This window comes from Cherax quadricarinatus, chromosome 89 (genome assembly GCF_038502225.1).
Source record: "Cherax quadricarinatus isolate ZL_2023a chromosome 89, ASM3850222v1, whole genome shotgun sequence".
Taxonomy (NCBI): domain Eukaryota; kingdom Metazoa; phylum Arthropoda; class Malacostraca; order Decapoda; family Parastacidae; genus Cherax; species Cherax quadricarinatus.
Genome location: NC_091380.1, coordinates 7,460,754 through 7,477,943, shown reverse-complemented (window position 1 = coordinate 7,477,943; position 17,190 = coordinate 7,460,754). Strand labels below are relative to the sequence as shown.

The following is a 17,190-nucleotide window of genomic DNA, read 5'->3' as shown; positions in this document are numbered from 1 at the left end:
TCTAGGGGTTAACAGTCTACTATGGGGCAGCAAGTGGCCAGTATGGGTGATGAGGTAGATAGAGGCAAAATTGTCTTTCCATGATTAACTATGTACACCTGCACTCGTATACACCCCCACTGGACAACCGCACTAAAAAACACTTATGTTTGAAACTACGTGCACTCATCTACACCAGGAGGCCTATTTTGGGACCAGTCCACGAGGGCATTGACCCCAGTCAACATATTCAGGTGTACACCTGTGTTGATGTATACACTTGCACTGGTATACACCTGCACTTGTACTTGCCTGCACTGTTGTACACCTGCATTCATATACAAGACAGCTGTTGGATGAATGGTGACTTCTTTTTTTTTTTACCCTACCTTGGTGGAAGACAGATGGTGTAAAAAAGTACTAATATACATATGCAGCAGCATACAGCACCAGCATGCAGCACCAGCATGCACCACCAGCATACAGCACCAGCATGCAGCACCAGCATGCAGCACCAGCATGCAGCACCAGCATGCAGCACCAGCATGCAGCACCAGGATGCAGCACCAGGATGCAGCACCAGCATGCAGCACCAGCATGCAGCACCAGCATGCAGCACCAGCATGCAGCACCAGCATGCAGCACCAGGATGCAGCACCAGCATACAGCACCAGCATACAGCACCAGCATACAGCACCAGCATACAGCACCAGCATGCAGCACCAGCATACAGCACCAGCATACAGCACCAGCATACAGCACCAGCTCTATGCAGTGAGGCTAGTTTCAGAGCTAAGGAGTATTGAATCCAAGTTGAATCTGATGATAGTGGTGAACGGAAGAACCATGGAACGCATAACATACAAAATATTCAGAGGCATTGATAGGGTAGACAGGAATAGGCTGTTTGAGAGGTGGGAAATGGGTAATTGGGGGCACAGCTGGGAGTTAAAGATGCAGATAAACCCGCAAGGATGTCAAGAAGTATTTTATGTCTCAGAGTGATCAGGAAGTGTCTTAAAGAGGAAACATGACAAGTTCAAGTTAGTTCCTGACTAGCTGGGCTGTGGTGCATACGTTGGACTTTGTGTGACTAGCACCAACAGCCTGGAGGATCATGGCCATTCACCAGGAGACCTGGTCTGGGACTGGGCTGCAGGGGTGTTGGCCCTCAAAACACTCTCCAGGTAGGCTCCATGTATACTGCAAGGAAAAGTTACGGATGCAGGGTCCATTCATAGTTTTGAGAGTAGGTATGATAGGGCCACAAGGCTAGGAGTGAATTCAGCAAACAGCAAATTGAGGGGCAGGGCCAGGAGCTAGAACTTGACCTTTGTAACTACATATAGGAGAGTACATACAGATGAGTACCTGTATACAAATTCCCTCACGAATGCACTTGTACACAAATTCTCTAGTGTACATACATGATCATATACTGTACATGCAATCATACACAGTACACACGTATACTTAACCCACACTCATACAGGAAGTGGACACCGGAAAAGTCCTGACACATCAATTATCTGTGGGAGCCATCAAGGCCAGACCACTGATCTTATGAAGCAAGGAGCAAGCCTGAGCTTGTCCGCCATGCCGGGGTTAATGGAGAGTTCATGCACACCTGATTCAAATTCACTGTATTACAACATCGATGCAAAGTGCTTTCTTGGGGAAAAGTAGGTCCCTTGGTGATAGGGCTCTTGATCTGGGGAATTAGAGCTACCATTCCTTCAGAACAAACCTGATAGTCCCCCAGCCACTATAACAACTGAGTTTAGTGCTTCCCCATAAATATAGTTTTCAAATTCAGTAATGTTCTGTATTATAAGTACGTATTAGGTTAAGTCTTCCCGAAATGCCTCGGCACAGTATTGGGCATTTTTTTTTGTTATTTATGCCTCGGACTGTTAGTGGCTTTCATTGTTCCAATCAAATTATGAAATGTAAACACACACTGTAACCTTAGCAAAGAAATAAAATTTTATATATTATGTATAAGTAGGATTTGTTATGTAGATAAACTACAATTATAGGCACAATAAGAAAGGCAGCTAATGAACCAATGGTACAATTTTAAAAGTATGACTTGTTATTTAAAACTGATTCAATGATTTTCAATTTTGTGGAGTGATTGAACAGAAATAGCACACAGCAATTTAAAAAAATTGCAAATAGATATGGCATACTTTAGGTATGATGAGTACAGTACAGTAGACCCCCGCTTAACGGTCACCTCCAAATGCGACCAATTATGTAAGTGTATTTATGTAAGTGCGTTTGTACGTGTATGTTTGGGAGTCTGAAATGGACTAATCTACTTCACAATATTCCTTATGGGAAAAAATTCGGTCAGTACTGGCACCTGAACATACTACTGGAATGAAAAAAGTTCGTTAACCGGGGGTCCACTGTACTACTATACGGTACTGTGAAGGCCATATACGAAGCACTCAGGGAAGTACCTATGTTATACACTGCTGCTTGACAGTACGTTGTGACCTGTGTGCTTTTATCTACATTAATTATGATTAAATGAACCAGCGAGCATTGTGATTTTTTTCCTTTTTTTTTTTTAAGATTAAGGCACATATGCAACAGTTACCTTTGATATACCTCTGAAGAGTTTCGAGGGTTTATCTACTCTCTGAGCTCAGCCATGGGCCAGGCTCGTCTGGTGCTTGCCTGGTCAACCAGGATGTTGCTGCTGGAGGCCAGCTGCCCCACATATCCAACACAGCCTGGTTGATCTGGCACCTGGTGAAGATACTTGGGTACTTTCATTGATTAAACATTTCGCCTACACAGTAGGCTTCTTAAAGAAGATATAAAAAGAGCAGTAGTAATGAAATAAAGATACCTGACGTTGTACGTGTTTCTTAATCGTCAACGTATTGGTATTTTATACGATTTTTTTTTTTTGACAAGCATTTTTGCATAATTTTCACTTTTTACATTCTACTATAAGGTAGTTTATACAAGCCAAATAATCCTTTGGTCAGTGGTATACTGTGCTTATAGAAATAAAATTTGTCATTTGTCAAAAATAATGAACTGCTGTACTTAATAATAATAATAGTCTTTATTTACTACAAGTACATGTTCAAGGTATACATGGATTAGATATTAACATTGTTAGCTTATTCTGAGGTGGGTGCCAGGTGTAACTTTATCTCTGACATCTAATCAGTAATCACGGTCAGGAATGAATGTATCGGAGCACAAAACCGCGTCATAATGACTTGTCTAACCACAAAGGTCAGATCTTAAGCAACTTTTTCTTTATTCAAGGTTTCCAAGTCACAAAGGGTGTAGATCAGTATAGGTGACTAGGTAACAGCCTGGTTGATCAGGCTCTGATCCACCAGGAGGCCTGGTCACAGACCGGGCCGCTGGGGCATTGACCCCCGGAACTCTCTCCAGGTACACTCCAGGTAACTCCAGAGTATATCTCAGTTCCTACGTGACTGAGGAGGGATTCTCACATCTGTAACTGGTTTTGAGGGTTCTTCTCTTGCTCTAGCCCAGGGGTCAGCGAACTTCTTTGGGTGTTACCTTGAAACAGATTTGTGTGCAGAGAAATTACCCACTAGACTTGAAAATTAATAGAAAAACCACCAAACTATCAAATATCTATAAACCACCAAACTATCAAATATCTGTTAACTATCACTATCAAATATCTGTTAACTATCACTATCAAATATCTGTTAACTATCACTATCAAATATCTGTTAACTATCACTATGAAATATCTATAAACTATCACTATCAAATATCTATAAACTATCACTATCAAATATCTATAAACTATCACTATCAAATATCTATAAACTATCACTATCAAATATCTATAAACTGTCACTATCAAATATCTATAAACTATCACTATCAAATATCTATAAACTATCACTATCAAATATCTATAAACTATCACTATCAAATATCTATAAACTATCACTATCAAATATCTATAAACTATCACTATCAAATATCTATAAACTATCACTATCAAATATCTATAAACTATCACTATCAAATATCTATAAACTATCACTATCAAATATTTATAAACTATCACTATCAAATATTTATAAACTATCACTATCAAATATCTATAAACTATCACTATCAAATATCTATAAACTATCACTATCAAATATCTATAAACTATCACTATCAAATATCTATAAACTATCACTATCAAATATCTATAAACTATCACTATCAAATATCTATAAACTATCACTATCAAATATCTATAAACTATCACTATCAAATATCTATAAACTATCACTATCAAATATCTATATAAATGGAATCATAGATTTTAAAAAAAGATAAACTAAAATATATTTATTTAATAGATTATTTTGTGCAGTTCTATTGACATATTTACTGAGCCTTCATTATCCCCAGGATTTTCATTTTTGCCAAATTTGGGGTAATTTACCCCAGTTCCCTGACCCTGCAGTCTAGTCCAACCTGAAGCCAGGCATCCTTGTTGACTGCCTGGTCAACCAGGCTGTTGTTGCAGGTCGTTGTCCAATTTCCTCTTGAAAATTTGTACCTTGGCAAACTCCAATAAACCCCGATTCATTTTCAACCATATTTTGTAAAATTAAGTAAGTCTTGTTATAAAAATACATAGAATACATTTTTGTTATTAAATTCTAGTAATTTTTGGAGTGAGTCAAAGTGGTAGGAAGCAACTTTAAAAAATGTTCTCCTGCTCTCTATCAGTTTACCTTGTCTATCATACCTTCAACTGTGTGAAGCTCTCGCCTCACACACGGAGAGCCCGGGTTCGGTTCCCGGTGGGCGGAAACATTTTGACACGTTTCCTTACACCTGTTGTCCTGTTCACCCAGCAGCAAATAGGTACCTGGGTGTTGGTCAACTGGTGTGGGTCGCATCCTGGGGGACAAGATTGAAGACCCCAATAGAAATAAGTTAAATAGTCCTCGATGACGCACTGACTTTCTTGAGTTATCCTGGGTGGCTAACCCTCCGGGGTTAAAAATCTGAATAAAATTTTATCTTAACTCGCGTACCTGGCCTGATGCCTTATATACACCATCAGTTATGTAAACCATTGTATGAGTAGGGATTGAACTCACGGTACTGTACAGTGGTTTGTTTGCATTCGTGTCTTTACGATTTCTCTAGTCATAAATTATACATGTGTACGTATATATATATTTTTTAATTACAAAATACCTCAAATATTTTAAAAACTGTAATATTCCTTTTCTAGGATAATTGTAGTGACAATTAAGTTACAAGGCTGCCTGAAATAATGTGCATGTGAAGGGGCTTTCTAAAAGGTAGTATATAAATGTATATGACAATCACCCTGATTGTATAATATACTGTACTCCTCTTTATAGAAATATTTTGAGTGTGCATTATATAGGTATATGTTGAAGTGTGAGAATTATGTGGAAGATTGTAGCCTTAGTGAGCTGGAGGTGTGTGGGTGTAAGCTGTTGGGATGGAGGTAGTGTGGGGGGTGAGCTGTCTGAGTGGAAAAGTTGAACAGGTACGAGGGTGAGTGGTATGTATGTGGGCGGTGTGTGGGTTGGATTGCAGGTGTGAAAGAGTGGCTTGGAGGAGTGTGGGAGTGGGTTCCAGGAACATGTGGGTGGTTTTAGTGCAAGTTGTCTGGGTGGAAGAGTTGAGCAGGTATGAGGGTGAGTGGTATGTATGTGGGCGGTGTGTGGGTTGGATTGCAGGTGTGAAAGAGTGGCTTGGAGGAGTGTGGGAGTGGGTTCCAGGAACATGTGGGTGGTTTTAGTGCAAGTTGTCTGGGTGGAAGAGTTGAACAGGTATGAGGGTGAGTGGTATATATGTGGACAGTGTGTGGGTGGTATGTATGTGGGCAGTGTGTGTGTGTGTGTGGGTTGGATTGCAGGTGTGCAAGACTTTCTTGGAGGAGTGTGGGAGTGGGTTCCAGGAACATGTGGGTGGTTTTGGTGTGAGTTGTCTGGGTGGAAGAGTTGAACAGGTATGAGGGTGAGTGGTATGTATGTGGGCGGTGTGTGGGTTGGATTGCAGGTGTGAAAGAGTGGCTTGGAGGAGTGTGGGAGTGGGTTCCAGGAACATGTGGGTGGTTTTAGTGCAAGTTGTCTGGGTGGAAGAGTTGAACAGGTATGAGGGTGAGTGGTATGTATGTGGGCGGTGTGTGGGTTGGATTGCAGGTGTGAAAGAGTGGCTTGGAGGAGTGTGGGAGTGGGTTCCAGGAACATGTGGGTGGTTTTAGTGCAAGTTGTCTGGGTGGAAGAGTTGAACAGGTATGAGGGTGAGTGGTATGTATGTGGGCGGTGTGTGGGTTGGATTGCAGGTGTGAAAGAGTGGCTTGGAGGAGTGTGGGAGTGGGTTCCAGGAACATGTGGGTGGTTTTAGTGCAAGTTGTCTGGGTGGAAGAGTTGAACAGGTATAAGGGTGAGTGGTATATATGTGGACAGTGTGTGGGTGTTATGTATGTGGGCAGTGTGTGTGTGTGTGGGTTGGATTGCAGGTGTGCAAGAGTGGCTTGGAGGAGTGTGGGAGTGGGTTCCAGGAACATGTGGGTGGTTTTGGTGCAAGTTGTCTGGGTGGAAGAGTTGAACAGGTATAAGGGTGAGTGGTATGTATGTGGATGGTGTGTGGGTGGTATGTATGTGGGCAGTGTGTGTGTGGGGGTTGGATTGCAGGTGTGCAAGAGAGAGACTTGGAGGGGTAGGGGTCAGGTGTAGGAATGTAAGTAGAAGTTCGTAAGACTAACCAGCCATCTTGCATATTCTTCTAATTTTTTCAACAAACTGGCCGTATCCCACCAAAACAGGGTGGCCCAAAAAGAAAAAAGTTTCTCTTTTCAACTTTAGTAATGCATGTTAGTTGCCTCTTACGACACGCATGGCTTACAGAGGAAGAATTCTGTTCCACTTCTTGCTCTTGCGTATTCATGAGATTACATGACTCACGAAATCGTAATGACACGATTACAAACAAACCATACCACGGACGGGATTTGAACCCGCGGTCAGAGAGTCCGTGGTATGGTTTATTCATGAGATCAAAATAAAAGGTCAGCAATCTTGCCAGAGTACAAAATATTCAACAGCCTTTCATTTCACACCTGTGTAACATAATGGTAGTACCTCCCAGGATGGTTATAACACACTGGGTTCTTATAAGTAGCACACTACTTCTAAGTTATTTAAAACTTGTTAATCCAAGTTAAGTAACAGCTAAGTTGCTATGGAATAAATAATCATAACTTGAAATAGATATAGATTACTGATTGGTAATATACTCTGAGCAGTATATATTTGATTATTCCAAATTAAATTTTTATGAATGAAAAAATGAAAGAAATTTAAGTTATTAATTGTTAAGTATTTCATACTTAGGTTTTAACAGAGAAGTTAACAATATAGAAGACTAAAAATGTAATCGAATGATAATTTTTTAATCGGCTACCCTTATCTTATCTGCAGTCTCTTTGTTTAAGAGTGTGTATGTATATATGTATACATACACATGTATATTTTTTTTTAACATTGTTTCTCACCGATGTAGGGTGACCCAGAAAGAAGAAACACTACCACCATCGCTCAGTTCAAACTGCGAATATTCCCACCCCTCCTTCAGAGTGCAGACATTGTACTCTCCACCTCCAGGACTCAAGTCTGGTTAACCAGTTTCCCTGAATCCCTTCATAAATGTTACCATGCTAACACTCCAACAGCATGTTGACATAAAAACCACTTGCTTCTACTCACTCCTATCTAACATGCTCATATATATATACTAGAATAGATTATGAATTTGTAATTAGTTGTAGCTATAGGAGAAGGACTATGCTCATGGTGTTCCATCTACATTATTGTATAGAAAAATAAGCATTGTTAATGAGATTTCATGTTTTGGAATTCCTTTGTTCAAAGATCATCTTGTCACGGGTACAAGAAAGTTTGAGCCTTCATTAAGTTCGTTGATATAGTATCATACCCTGAACATCTCGGCTAATTCCTACAACTATGGTTGTCCAAACACTTTGCATATATACAGTAGGACCCCCGTATCTGTGGGGATGTGTTCCGAGGACCTACTGTGGATACCAAAACTGTAGATAGTAGCAAACCCTGTATGTAAGTTCTATACATACCTATTATAAAGTTTAATTGATAAATTACACACAAGTGGAGAATTATAACTTTTTCACTGATGGGAGGCACTTCACGGGTTCTCTTAGGCTTTGAAGAACTGCCAACTTCTCTACTTTTGTTCTTTAGGGCCATTATTATGCAAAATTAAGAGGTATTTTTGGGCCACAGTAAGCAGAGGATAACTGAAACCACGGATACCGAATCAGAGGATACAAGGGTTCTATTGTATACTTAGGCTAGAGAGATTCACAAGCAGCATAAAATATTAATACAGTGGACCCCCGGCTTACGCTATTATTTCATTCCAGAAGTATGTTCAGGTGCCAGTACTGACCGAATTTGTTCCCATAAGGAATATTGTGAAGTAGATTAGTCCATTTCAGACCCCCAAACATACACATACAAACGCACTTCCATAAATACACTTACATAATTGGTCGTATTGGGAGGTGATCGTTAAGCGGAGGTCCACTGTATTGTATATCACTTTTAGAATGTACAATATTTTCCCCACTATGTTAATCTCCAGGGTTTATTACCTGGACCTCAGCAATGAGAGCGGCTACTCTCACCACTGGGCAACGGCGACCAATGCTTTTTCCCCACTATACTTAATAATTGTTATTTCTACAAGTACAGTGGAACCTCAAAAATTGAACTGCTCCCAACACAACCAATTATGTAAGTGTATTTTTGTAAGTGCTTTTATAAGTGTATTTTTGAGGGTCTGAAATGGACTAATCTAATTTACATTATTCCTGATGGGAATAAATTCATTCGGTAAAGGCACTCGAACAGCCTTCTGGACCGAAGAAAGTTCGATATTTGAGGTTCCGCTGTATATGTAATACAAGCTGACATTGACATACTATGTAGAAAGTCCCAGGTTATGCAGAGAATTTATGGCAGCTTATGTTAATCTTGTCCCCAAGGATGCCACCCACAGCAGTAACTAACACCCAGGTACCTAATTTACTGCTAGGTGAAGAAAGACAGTAGGTGTAAAAAAAACAGGTCCAGTGTTTCCACTCATGCCAGGGATTGAACCACAGACACTCACACATGTCAGTTCATGTGACCCTTTGAACCACAACATCGATACCCATTTTTCCAAGTGACTACACAGTCCTTCCCACTTCCGGAGTACAAATTCCTCACTACGAAAGCAAAAGACTTGGCAGACGATGCAACATCCCCCCAATGAAAAGCAGGGGTGTCACTAGCACGTTAAGAGACCATACAATAAGTGTCAGGGGTCCGAGACTGTTCAACTGCCTCCCAGCACACATAAGGGGGATTACCAACAGACCCCTGGCAGTCTTCAAGCTGGCACTGGACAAGCACCTAAAGTCAGTTCCTGATCAGCCGGGCTGTGGTTCGTACGTTGGTTTGCGTGCAGCCAGCAGCAACAGCCTGGTTGATCAGGCTCTGATCCACCAGGAGGCCTGGTCACAGACCGGGCCGCGGGGGCGTTGACCCCCGGAACTCTCTCCAGGTAAACTCCAGGTAATCTACAATTTTGATTAGGTTTCTTTTCACTTTCCCTGGTTTCCTATATATGGCCTTTTGTTTTCATTTAATTTCATTCTTTATTTGTCACTCTATTATGCTATACGTTTCTCATTGGAATATAGCCATGATTTCTCATTTTCCATAAGATTTTGCATCACATACCCTCTACTGTATAATGTAGTATACTGAGCAAGAAGCTATTTATTTTTTTGGCAAGACATTACAGGTCATTCATCATGCCAACGCTAATCCGGCAATCAGTTATCCGGTTCCATCAGTAATCCGGCAATCAGTTATCCGGTTCCATCAGTAATCCGGCACTAATTTCAGCTAGCATGATTTCAAATTTCATTATTATACTGACTAAAATTTTACCATTATACTGACTCAGAAATTGTGCAGATGGTTGTAAATCCACAGCAGCAGCAAGCCAGTGGAGGAGAAAGCAGCGATGAAAATGATTAAGATGTAGCAGAAAGAGTCTCTGTTGATAGGTTAATTAAGTGTATTCTAACCTAACCACTCTGTAATCCGGCACACTTGCTAATCTGGAACACTACAGGTCCCAATGATGCCGGATTAGCGGTGGCCGACCTGTACCACTATCCTGTGTATATAATTGAAAAGAATTTTCTAGGCAAATATGGCATAGATTCTCTACTAGCAAAGGGTAATTTTAAAATGTATCCTATTGTGTATAATGATACGTATAGCCTTCTTGTAATGAAATTTTCATGGAGTCTTCGAAATACAAATTAAGTAGATACGAAGAGCCTGGAACTCGTCCACAACAAAAAGCAAGAAATATCTTGTGTGGTTGTGGTGGCTGACAGAGTAAGAATAGAATATGAAGTGAATTTATTGTGTGATTTGTGATGTCTGATCGCCGAGACCTGGAGCAGCTTGTAGTTACCATAACTAATGTTGCGAATACAATGGACCCCCACTTTACGATCAGCTCCCAATGCGACCCATTATGTAAGTGTATTTATGTAAGTGCGTTTGTACGTGTATGTTTGGGGGTCTGAAATTGACTAATCTAATTCACAGTATACCTTATGGGAACAAATTCGTTCAGTACTGGCACCTGAACATACTTCTGGAATGAAATAATATCGTAAACCGGGGGTCCACTGTATTAGATACTTGGGTAAATGATGGTCTTACTTTTGCTGTGTACTTTCAGGTTGTTCGACTCGCCCAAAGCGAAGCCTCATAATTCGGAATGGTTACGGAAAGATTTAGACGATCCAGCATTATTACACTCCAGGAAATCTTTAATTAACAAGTTAGATCAAATTGCAAGTAAGTGTATTAATTTTGTAGTATCTGGAGGTTCCAGAATTTATGGAAAAGCAAAAAAAAAAAAAAAAAAATCCAATACATTAGCTACAAGAGTGTAAGAATCGGGGGAGTAATGAAAGTAGAATGTATAGTAACTACAGTGAAATTTAATGATCTGTATTTTGTCCTTAATGTAACCAAATCTTTCAGTGGGGTGCCTTGATACTGGTGAAGGGCTCTTGATCCAGGGATTTGGATCTATCTTCCACTTGGATCAGACTTGATTGCCTCCTATTCCCTAGGTGCTGTATAACCTCTATGGGTTTAGCTCTTCTTTATAGGTACGATAATTATTATTTAATATTTTAGCCAATACCTCCCTAACTCAACTATTCAATGTTTTAAGGTTTTACTCATAGTTTGCTAACTTGTGCACATTGAGTATTACTAGTGTTCAGTTTTAATGTTAGTTTAACCCCTAAACTGTCCAAACATAGACCTGTTTTCGCTTGCGTAGTGCTCCGAACGTAGATCTACGTTTTTTTTATATGCTTTCAAATGGGGAAAATCAAGGTCGGAACGCTACGTGTGTAAATGTAGATCTACGTTTGGACAGTTTAAGGGTTAATGATGGTGAGTGATAATGTACAGTAAATCGTTGACTGAACTAATAATGAGTAGTGGTTGACTAATCATTGAAATTGTGGCACGGACAAATGAGATTATTTTGCGGTGATTATAACAAAAAGTCACTTCCTTGATGAATGCAGTTTGTCTATAGATTGCAGATCAATTAACCCAGCAGATTTTGTTCCATACTTCCAAAGTCCATTAAATCTAGGATTTTCTGTGCTTTCTAAGAGTAATTATATTTTTATTATCACACTGGCCGATTCCCACCAAGGCAGGGTGGCCCGAAAAAGAAAAACTTTCACCATCATTCACTCCATCACTGTCTTGCCAGAAGGATGCTTTACACTACAGTTTTTAAACTGCAACATTAACACCCCTCCTTCAGAGTGCAGGCACTGTACTTCCCATCTCCAGGACTCAAGTCCGGCCTGCCGGTTTCCCTGAACCCCTTCATAAATGTTACTTTGCTCACACTCCAACAGCACGTCAAGTATTAAAAACCATTCGTCTCCATTCACTCCTATCAAACATGCTCACGCACGCCTGCTGGAAGTCCAAGCCCCTCGCACACAAAACCTCCTTTACCCCCTCCCTCCAACCTTTCCTAGGCCGACCCCTACCCCGCCTTCCTTCCACTACAGACTGATACACTCTTGAAGTCATTCTGTTTCGCTCCTTTCTCTCTACATGTCCGAACCACCTCAACAACCCTTCCTCAGCCCTCTGGACAACAGTTTTGGTAATCCCGCACCTCCTCCTAACTTCCAAACTACGAATTCTCTGCATTTTATTCACACCACACATTGCCCTCAGACATGACATCTCCACTGCCTCCAGCCTTCTCCTCACTGCAACATTCATCACCCATGCTTCACACCCATATAAGTGTGTTGGTAAAACTATACTCTCATACATTCCCCTCTTTGCCTCTAAGGACAAAGTTCTTTGTCTCCACAGACTCCTAAGTGCACCACTCACCCTTTTCCCCTCATCAATTCTATGATTCACCTCATCCTTCATAGACCCATCCGCTGACACGTCCACTCCCAAATATCTGAATACATTCACCTCCTCCATACTCTCTCCCTCCAATCTGATATCCAATCTTTCATCACCTAATATTTTTGTTATCCTCATAACCTTACTCTTTCCTGTATTCACTTTTAATTTTCTTCTTTTGCACACCCTACCAAATTCATCCACCAATCTCTGCAACTTCTCTTCAGAATCTCCCAAGAGCACAGTGTCATCAGCAAAGAGCAACTGTGACAACTCCCACTTTGTGTGATTCCTTATCTTTTAACTCCACGCCTCTTGTCAAGACCCTCGCATTTACTTCTCTTACAACCCCATCTATAAATATATTAAACAACCACGGTGACATCACACATCCCTGTCTAAGGCCTACTTTTACTGGGAAATAATTTCCCTCTTTCCTATGTACTCTAACTTGAGCTTCACTATCCTCGTAAAAACTCTTCACTGCTTTCAGTAACCTACCTCCTACACCATACACCTGCAACATCTGCCACATTGCCCCCCTATCCACCCTGTCATACGCCTTTTCCAAATCCATAAATGCCACAAAGACCTCTTTAGCCTTATCTAAATACTGTTCACTTATATGTTTCACTGTAAACACCTGGTCCACACACCCCCTACCTTTCCTAAAGCCTCCTTGTTCATCTGCTATCCTATTCTCAGTCTTACTTTTAATTCTTTCAATAATAACTCTACCATACACTTTACCAGGTATACTCAACAGACTTATCCCCCTATAATTTTTGCACTCTCTTTTGTCCCCTTTGCCTTTATACAAAGGGATTATGCATGCTCTCTGCCATTCCCTAGGTACCTTACCCTCTTCCATACATTTATTAAATAATTGCACCAACCACTCCAAAACTATATCCCCACCTGCTTTTAACATTTCTATCTTTATCCCATCAATCCCGGCTGCCTTACCCCCTTTCATTTTACCTACTGCCTCACGAACTTCCCCCACACTCACAACTGGCTCTTCCTCACTCCTACAAGATGTTATTCCTCCTTGCCCTATACACGAAATCACAGCTTCCCTATCTTCATCAACATTTAACAATTCCTCAAAATATTCCCTCCATCTTCCCAATACCTCTAACTCTCCATTTAATAACTCTCCTCTCCTATTTAACATAAGAATGGAAGAACACTGCAGAAGGCCTACTGGCCCATGCGAGGCAGGTCCTTTAACTGACAAATCCATTTGTTCTCTAGGCTTCCTTAACTTGTTAATCTCACTCCAAAACTTTTTCTTATTTTCAACAAAATTTGTTGATAACATCTCACCCACTCTCTCATTTGCTCTCTTTTTACATTGCTTCACCACTCTCTTAACCTCTCTCTTTTTCTCCATATACTCTTCCCTCCTTGCATCACTTCTACTTTGTAAAAACTTCTCATATGCTAACTTTTTCTCCCTTACTACTCTCTTTACATCATCATTCCACCAATCGCTCCTCTTCCCTCCCGCACCCACTTTCCTGTAGCCACAAACTTCTGCTGAACACACTAACACTACATTTTTAAACCTACCCCATACCTCTTCGACCCCATTGCCTATGCTCTCATTAGCCCATCTATCCTCCAATAGCTGTTTATATCTTTCCCTAACTGCTGCCTCTTTTAGTTTATAAACCTTCACCTCTCTCTTCCCTGATGCTTCTATTCTCCTTGTATCCCATCTACCTTTTACTCTCAGTGTAGCTACAGCTAGAAAGTGATCTGATATATCTGTGGCCCCTCTATAAACATGTACATCCTGAAGTCTACTCAACAGTCTTTTATCTACCAATACATAATCCAACAAACTACTGTCATTTCACCCTATATCATATCTTGTATACTTATTTATCCTCTTTTTCTTAAAATATGTATTACCTATAACTAAACCCCTTTCTATACAAAGTTCAATCAAAGGGCTCCCATTATCATTTACACCTGGCACCCCAAACTTACCTACCACACCCTCTCTAAAAGTTTCTCCTACTTTAGCATTCAGGTCCCCTACCACAATTACTCTCTCACTTGGTTCAAAGGCTCCTATACATTCACTTAACATCTCCCAAAATCTCTCTCTCTCCTCTGCATTCCTCTCTTCTCCAGGTGCATACACGCTTATTATGACCCACTTCTCGCATCCAACCTTTACTTTAATCCACATAATTCTTGCATTTGCACATTCATATTCTCTTTTCTCCTTCCATAACTGATCATTCAACATTACTGCTACCCCTTCCTTTGCTCTAACTCTCTCAGATACTCCAGATTTAATCCCATTTATTTCCCCCCACCAAAACTCCCCTACCCCCTTCAGCTTTGTTTTGCTTAGGGCCAGGACATCCAACTTCTTTTCATTCATAACATCAGCAATCATCTGTTTCTTGTCATCCGCACTACATCCACGCACATTTAAGCATCCCAGTTTTATAAAGTTTTTCTTCTTCTCTTTTTTAGTAAATGTCTACAGGAGAAGGGGTTACTAGCCCATTGCTCCCGGCATTTTAGTCGCCTCATACGACACGCATGGCTTATGGAGGAAAGATTCTTTTCCACTTCCCCATGGACAATAGAAGAAATAAAGAAGAACAAGAGCTATGTAGAAAAAGGAGAAAAACCTAGATGTATGTATATATATATGTATGTGCATGTCTGTGAAGTGTGACCAAAGTGTAAGTTGGAGTAGCAAGATATCCCTGTTATCTAGCGTGTTTATGAGACAGAAAAAGACTCCAGCAATCCTACCATCATGCAAAACAGTTACAGGTTTCTGTTTCACAGTCATCTGGCAGGACGGTAGTACTTCCCTGGGTGGTTGCTGTCTACCAACCTATTACCTACCTAAGAGTAATATGTTACGATATTGTGGTGCTGCGGATTCTATGGAGCCTGTGAGTAAACACAGAGTACCGAGTACTGAGCGAGCAATGGCTGTATAACTTGGTTAAATGCTTCTGTAGCAACAAGTACCTGATGAAGTACCTACTTACCAGAAGTCTACCTGGTGTGTGTTCAGAGGGTTGATGCCGTCACAGCCCAGTCCCAGACTACGTTCCTGGTTGATGGTCTTATCACCCAGGCTGTTAGTGCTAGCTGCATGAAGTCCATCATAAGCACCACAACCTGGCTGATCAGGGACTGACTTGAGAAACCAGAATGAGTTGCATTCCTGAAAATTTCTGTGTTGTTGATTTTAAAAGTCTTCTAATGTTTGATAGTGTCGAAATGAAAATTTTCCATAAATTGTAGCTCAGAAACAAAGCAAAATTGTCTGTTATTGTACAAGGCAATCAGTCAGTAATTTTTAGCCATGCAAATATTTACTTAAAACTTAATTACAGTTAGGAAGCATACAATTTCCTTAAAAAGGATATCAGTACATTGGGCCAGGAGGTTCAGCTGGTGACATTCCAGTCTTTTTTGTACTGTACAATTGATCAAAAACTCCAGACATTTATTTTTAACCCGTAAACGGTCCAAACGTATATATACGTTTTTTCAACATTTGAAAGTATGTAAAAAAAGTAGATCATCTTTTTGCTTTTCTACATTTGAAAATGTGTAAAAAAAAACTTTGATGTACTTTTTGTTTTTTGTTATATTTGAAAATATGTAAAAAAAACTTAGATCTACTTTTGTAGCAGTACACATGTGAACGTAGATCTGCTTGGACCGTTTACGGGTTAATTGTTTCAAAGTTCAGATGAAATCAGGAAGGCTATATTAGTTGAAAAACGAGGGTCAGACAGGCCCCAAATATGCTCAGGAGGAGCAACTGCTCTCCTGCTTTGTCTTAGTTGTGCCCAGAGGTATAACTAATGTACATTGAAAACCCCTTGGTTTTGCAGAGCATTTTGGGTAATTTTTTTTTTTTTTGACACATTGGCTGTCTCCCACCAAGGCAGTGTGACCCAAAAAAAAGAAGCAAAATTTTTCATTTTTACATTTAGTAATTTACACGGAAGGGGTTACAAGCCTCTTGCTCCCGGCATTTTAGTCTCTTCTTACGACACACATGGCTTATAGAGGAAAGATTCTTCTCCACTTTCCCATGAAGTTTGGGTAAAATAACTAAATGTAAACCTTAGGGATAGTCACACTGGCATTTTTTAGGCGTTAGCCTAAGAAAGAAAAATATTAAGTAGGAGAAAAAGAATCTATGTAGAGAATATATATATATATAAAGAATTGGAGTTTGGATAACAATGGTAGAGGGACAAAACAGATAGAAAAGAGTTAGTCAAGTCTATTGAATAGAAAAAAGTGGACTGTTCATGAGGTGGCCTCCACCTTCAGTTATACAGGAGACCGTCAGTTACCACAGTAGTTACATTCCTGAAAATGCAGTGTTAGATGAATCCATGTTAGACAAATTGAACTCATGGGAAAAATAGGGTTACGTTCCTGGGATTCCCAAAAAAGCCAAACTTTTTTTTTTAAGGTCTTCAAATCTTACAAAAGAAAATCGTTCAACGCGCTGGTCGTATCCCATCGAGGCGGGGTGGCCCAAAAGGAAAAACAAAAGTTTCTCCTTTTAAATTTAGTAATATATACAGGAGAAGGGGTTACTATCTCCTTGCTCCCGGCA

The 17,190-nt window shown here is 40.3% G+C and overlaps 1 protein-coding gene across 3 annotated transcripts in view; it reads left to right on the top strand.

Annotated features, from left to right (window-relative positions):
• The window catches only part of LOC128697215 (SLAIN motif-containing protein-like), a 145,058-nt gene that overhangs the window by 11,993 nt on the left and 115,875 nt on the right, over window positions 1-17,190 (top strand). For all 3 annotated transcript variants that reach the window (XM_053788776.2, XM_053788775.2, XM_053788774.2), the window contains exon 2: window positions 10,834-10,952. In XM_053788776.2, coding sequence (XP_053644751.1) covers window positions 10,834-10,952 — 119 coding nt within the window. The remainder of the gene's footprint in view (window positions 1-10,833; window positions 10,953-17,190) is intronic.